We start from the raw sequence: 6616 nt of genomic DNA, 5'->3' as shown, positions 1-6616 counted from the left end.
GTATTAATTCAAATCTAAACATATGAAATAGGATCCAAAAATATTTGCCACAGCTGCATATGAATGCTAGGTGACTCCCATCATGTGATAGGTCTATAAGGTCCCCTGAAATATCCTGAGACAGGTTTCCTCTCATCCAATTTCTGTAATTCTTATTCATCTAAATATTATTTTCAATTTTGGACTGTTTCTTTAAAGAACTAGAACATTTAGTAGGTGGTTTTTTGGTCAATACTAAGCAGCAACATGTACAATTTCTAGAGGAAGTGTGCCAATTTTGGATTAGAAACTGGAAGAAATAAAAATCTCTGACTTATCTAAAAACAAAATGACAGAACTAAATAGTTGGAGTAAAATAAAAATGGAAATGGGAAAAAAATTACCCTTAGAAAGGCTGACTTATATTCTGCTATGAATTATTTGCCTCTTGAGAGCAATATTAGATTGAAATGGTGGTAAGATAGATAGATAGATAGGTAGATAGATAGATAAAGATAGATTAGATACATAGATAGATAAATCTTGAGTTCCATTTAAATTGAACTACCCTTCACACTGGACTTATTTAGTGATGGGCTTGGATTAGACTTATTTTACGACTCTCTTGTTAATGGAAAATGGATGATTATATATAGTTAGCTTCTTCCACTGGATGTTGCAGAAAGTTAAATTTGCATAACAAGATGGAGAAACAAACTTGGGCAGAATTCTTCTATTCTGATAAAAATCTCGCTCAGGAGAAAGCGACTAAGGTTCAAAAGTGATTCAACATTTATTTTACTATGTCAATACTAAAAAAACATGTATATATATAATTTTAAAAGATGAACATACAATCCAAATAGTCGTTTTTTAAAATTTTGTTTATTATTATTGTTTACCAATGGGGAGATGCAGTTTATTTACACCAGCAGCCATAGGGGCAAGAGGAGTACACAGTTAGTTAGCAATCTGTATAGGATGAACTACTTATGCAAAAATAAGACTCTCCAAACAAAGGACAGTGGTGAGCTTCACTACACTTCCCGAATGACCCCAGCATGCGATAATGCCAGGCAATGGCCCCTGGGCATGCGGTTTGGTGGGAACTAATGTATGGAAGGAAAAGCCACAAACCACAGAAATTTGTAAAGAACCCCTTCCCCCACCCCCACCCCTTACACACACACACACTCAGATACATAATAGAATTACAGGGTGATCAATACACTTAATTGAGAAGAGAAGGACGGGAATTCTGCTGTTAGAAGATAAGTAGGGAAAGGGAGAGTTCCTAACCACTGTCAACTATATGGTAGGGAGCATTCTCTCCCCCTAAAAGAAAGCAGTTAGTTTGTCCCCAAGGGCACCTGCTGGACCTAGTCCACCTCATATCCATCCAGGACAGGAGGCTACTGCTAAGAATGGAGGGCAAAATACAAAAACACAAACCAAGAGAGAGGTAAAATGAAGCAACCATTACACAAAACTCTTTCCACTTCTGCCTCCTCTAACTAGGAGAAAAGGTCAGAAAGGAAACAGCAATGTCACAATATGAGCTCCCTCTCTGAAGAGGAGACAATGGCCTTACCTTCAGCCTGTTTCCCAAATCTCACTTGTAAGAAGGCCAGAGTCTCACTTAGACCCTCCTTTCCCTCTGCATCCCCTTAGAAGGAGATGTCTATAAAAAAAAGTCAAGGGCAGATAACTCCAAATTATTTTAGCTCTTGCCAAAGTTTGACTTTTTAGTTATTACAAGTCTTGGATTGAAGAACAATCTCTAGCTTGGCCCTGACCCTGGGCAGGACAACTCTAGTGGGAGAATGTAGTAATAGTCTTGGGGCCCTATTATTATGATTCCCCTATCCCTCTAGAGTATGTAACCCAAATCAGTCCATACAGTCCAAACAGACCCTTCTGGGATAAAGAAGGATACATGCACAGCAAGGATTAGAGAAAATGGATCGGAATCTGCTCCATCCCTGTGTCAGTTAGCCTTTACTGCTTTTCTGTTTAGGTCCTACTAGGCAGTATCCAAGTTGAGGTGGGCGGATATAACTCCTCAGGAAGTAAGACACAGCAGGAAGGCATACCAGCAAGGTAGTCCTATAAGAGAACTTTTTTTCATATACAAAAAAATTATGTTCTCTTCCCATCCTAATCCCAAAAGAGGGAGCCATAAGATTCTTCTCTGAATCTCTAACAAAAACAAGAAAACAGTACAAAACAAAACAAATTTAATAGAAGCCAAGTAAAGAGAAACTGGGCAGGCTTCAGAAGCAGGAGCATCAAGAGAAATAAACTGAAACTGGTCAGTGTGAATGCAGAGTGGCAGGCAGCACCCAGGTCATGAGCTGCACCAGACAGGTATTGGAGCAGGGGACAGGAGTACACAGGGCCAAGCCAGAAAAAGAGGCTGGGCCCCTTTTTTTGGGGCATAGAATGAGGTAAGAAAACATTTCAAATAAAGCAGCACCGTTCTCGCTCACCTTGGGGCTCCCACCCCTCTACTTCATACACTGCAATCAGGGAGTCAAGTGGAGAGTAATTATGATATGCAGCTCACACTTCCCATCGTCCCCTATCACATTTCCTAAAGCCAGGGGATTTCTGGAGGCCCTTCCCTGACTTCCAACAACAAAAGGACAGCTCTTGTCAAAATGGTTCAGAGGACTGAGTGGAAAGGGCTGCCCTTTGTGAGGGGCAGAGGTGTTGACAGTCTAGATGTTCACTGTAACAGAGCTCTGTGAATGCCCAACCCCAGGAACAGGGGTGCTCAATAGGATACTGCACAGTCAGATGAGAGAGGAAGGACCTAGTCCTGCTCCTTTGCTCCTAGCATTAACCCATACACATTATTGAGTGCAGATGGAAAAGGCCCCCTTTGGCCTCAGCTTTCAAACCACAGCCTCCTGCACAGCCATGATGCTCTTCCATAGTTCACTCCCGCCCCTAAAGTGGGAGGCAGGTAGTGACCTGGCATAATAACCAAGCCAGATCCTGGCTAGGTAACTAGTAATTCAGAGTAGAAAAATGCCCCGCCAAACTGCTGTCCACAGCATAATATATCCAGATATGAATCTTGCAATTTGAAAGATCGTGCATAGTTGCAGAAGCCCTGCTATTTCCCCAAGGGAGCAAAACTTAATCCTCAGCCTGCCTGGATAACCAAGTTGTTCATCTGCTAAGCCTATGCCACCAGGTGAGGTGCAGGAAAGAGGGCTCTGTTCAGCAAAAGGCTAGCCCACATCCCCAAGTCCGTTTAAGTCATTGTAAATGCTGGACCTCTGGGAAACTGGTGGCTTTGAGCTTTTCTTCTTGTTGGAGTCAGTATCACAGAGCTTCTCTTACCAGATTCAGCTGGAAATTCTTTTTCTTGGTTTTCAAAATTGGAATGATTAACATCCAGATCTCATACCTGACTTTCATTCGTCTTGCAGAAGCCCAAATCAGAGGCTCAGAGATCAGAGGTGCAGTCCCACTGTGGCCCAATGATTAAGGCCTGACCATCACTTATGTCCAAACTGTCAGTTGTCCAGAAAGCCCTTGACATCAGACAGGCAGAAAGGCTGAGGAACCAAAGAACTTTATATACTGAGCACACAGCTGCTCACCTGTGCACTGGGGATAGTACAGGGTTCTTGTGCACTTTCTTGTGTGTTTAGAAATCAAGCACTGCATGGTGTGCAGGATACACAGCACAGGTCCTCCTATCCAGGGTTTCAAAGATGATCCAAGTTAATACACAAAAAAGGATCCGAATTCCTAAATTCTCCACTTCGGGTTTTTAAAGGCTAGGATCTTCAATGGGAATTGGGACTTTTGTCCGATTTTTTTTTTTTTTTTTCTTCTACTTAGCTACCTAACTTCTCCAAACCACAGGACTGGTCTATGTTATAGTCCTGGTCACCCTCAGACGCTCATGTTGCAGCTACTGGAATTCCGGAGGTGAGCGCTGCAGCTGCTGATCAGGCCCATTTCCAGATTCTCCAGGAAGGGAGCAAAGCGGGAGGCGACATGCTCCTTTATCTTCCACTGGCTGAATGCCAAAATCTTTCACACTACCAGTCTCTGCGAATTCCAGGTAGAAGTAGCCACACTTGACTGCCCGGTGCACCTCAAAGCAGAAGCCCAAACAAGAATCCTCTATCAGGTCTACGTATATCTCCTGAGCGATGGCCTCTAGCTTGTTAGTATCCAGGTTAGCCAACGAAATTTCCTCCATTTTAATCTGTAAACGACCGTGCAGAGGACGCTCGGATTACTCACAGCTGCACCGGCGGCAACACGTCTGCTCAGCGGGCCGCGCCTAGGCCTACAGGCCTGTCAGGGCCGCGTCTTCGGCGGCGAGGGCGGAGGCTTCTGCGGCGGCAGAGGCAGGGCAGCAGCAGCCAGCGGCGACTGCTCTGACCTCAAGTTCTTCCGCGGCTTTCGGTGTCTCCTCGACTCTGGGACTTTGAGCTCGGGCTGGCCCGGGACTCACCACCGCCAAACGGTCTCGGCGCCTCACCCACCGGCGCAGACCTCTTCCGCTCGCTGCTCCGGGCTTATCCCCGCCTCCTCACTTCCGCTCCTCAGCGCGCCTGCGCACTGGCTCCGCGCAGACTCGGGGGCTTCTCAATACGCAACTGCTTGGGAAGCCTTGGAGTTAGGGAAATGGGTGGGAAAAACTAAAGCGTGTCAGACTTTGATTATCTCTAATTGTAAAAAGATAGGGATGCTATTTTATGTTTTTTTTATTTGTAGATTTAAACACTCGCTGTTGGAGTCAGAATCCGAGCTTAACTGAGTCTCCTTTGAAAAAGACAACTAATGTGTACATTTGTGGTATGATCTAAAATACAGTTTTCGGAATAGTTCTCCGTATACGTTTGAAATTTTGACATATTATTGACTTACAGTCGTTTATAGTACTGCCGCACTTGTCATTTAAATCCACTAGATGGTGCAAGGAAACAAATTACAGTATAGTTTATCTCAGTCTTTTTTTGAATGAAAAATTAGGCACTAAAGACATAATTCATAAATATTGATCACGTGAACCTAAGACATTTATCTCATTTATAAGACTATTAAGTCGGTGTGACAATAGATCATATACATGTCCAAAATAATTTAAAGAGAAAATTATAGGTTATACTCTCTATTGAAGAGGGAGGAAACCTGAAATATGTTAAGTATACTGGGAGGTAAAGGAAGCTTTTCGTAAAATTGTGAAGCATGAATTGTGGGATCTAGAGCTAGTTTACCTAGGTTTAAAACTTAGATCCAAAATTTAGCAGTTCTGTTTCCTTAACTGAATAAAGCTAGTTCGTATTTCATGGTTAAAATTAAATGATTTTTTAAAAAATTTTCTTGTGATAGTTTATTATATGTAAACAAGTATTCAGTAAGTGTCATCTATTTTAGTCATACTAGTTATGGACTTAAATAAGAACATAACTGTAATATTGCCTATATTTTCTGTTAATTTTTGTCCCTCCATCACCACTGTGAAATAGAGCAGCCTCTTGTGTCTTTATCACAAAATAGCGGTAGCCAAAGAAGTAAACATTAAAAAAAATATATATCTGTCAGTATAATTTTCTTTCCAGAATAAAGGAAAATATAGACATGCATCTTTTCAGGTACAAACAGGAATTTTCTAATGTATATGATCATCAGAACACTATTAAATAGTTTTAGAATACATTCTTAATATCTCATTCTATTTTTATGAGCAGAGGGTTAAGTACCAGTTTAACTTACTGGTTTGTGATAAATTGGTCAGTACTTGTTCTCATCCAAATTTTCTGATTGTGTATTTTATCATCTTAAAAAACACAAATTGGTAGATTTGGAGGATTTTGAAAGCTTATTTGTACTAAGCCATAAAATACAATGATGATTAAGTGCATAAGTTCTTGAGTCAAACTTCCTTCTTCCTACCAGTTACTGTGTGAACTTACCTACTTCTGTAAATTATAGTTTTCTTATTGTAAAATGTGAGTGACAGTTCCCATTACACAAATTTGTTGTAAGATTTATACTTGACAATGAATTTAAGTCTTCACAAAGTGTCTGAAAGATAGTATATAATATTGTCTCCCTACCTATTAAGTGCCTATTTAGGTAAGAAAATACAGAATAAATGCAATTATTTCCCCTCACTCCTCTCCCATACCTTCTCCAAATTTAATTTAAGTGATGAATCTCAAATCATAATATGCATATAACCCACTCAGCCCTTAAAAATGTAGTTTATGATCTATTAGGTTAGGAGTAGGACCTGGGTTTCTGTGTTTCCAACATACTTTGATGCTCCTGGTTGGTGGACCACACTTTGAGTAGCAAGGAATTAAAATCAACCATAGTGATTGATTCTCATATAATTTGCTCTCACCAAACTATCATGAGAATCTTTGTATAATTGATTTTAACAGAAGAATTGATTGTTTTTCTTTTTTTTTATTTTCCCACTGTACAGCAAGGGGATCAAGTTATCCTTACATGTATACATTACAATTACATTTTTTTTCCCCATCCTTTGTTCTGTTGCAACATGAGTATCTAGACAAAGTTCTCAATGCTACTCAGCAGGATCTCCTTGTAAATCTATTCTAAGTTGTGTCTGATAAGCCCAGACTCTGATCCCTCC

General features: G+C 40.8%; 1 protein-coding gene across 1 annotated transcript; it reads right to left on the bottom strand.

The window, feature by feature from the left end:
* Nucleotides 846-4566, bottom strand: ATXN7L3B (ataxin 7 like 3B). The gene has a single exon (XM_003481661.4). The coding sequence runs from the start codon at nucleotides 4202-4204 to the stop codon at nucleotides 3911-3913; it is 294 nt and encodes a 97-aa protein (XP_003481709.1). The 5' UTR covers nucleotides 4205-4566; the 3' UTR covers nucleotides 846-3910.

Source organism: Sus scrofa, chromosome 5 (genome assembly GCF_000003025.6).
Source record: "Sus scrofa isolate TJ Tabasco breed Duroc chromosome 5, Sscrofa11.1, whole genome shotgun sequence".
Taxonomy (NCBI): domain Eukaryota; kingdom Metazoa; phylum Chordata; class Mammalia; order Artiodactyla; family Suidae; genus Sus; species Sus scrofa.
This window is presented reverse-complemented; position numbering and strand designations above follow the sequence as displayed.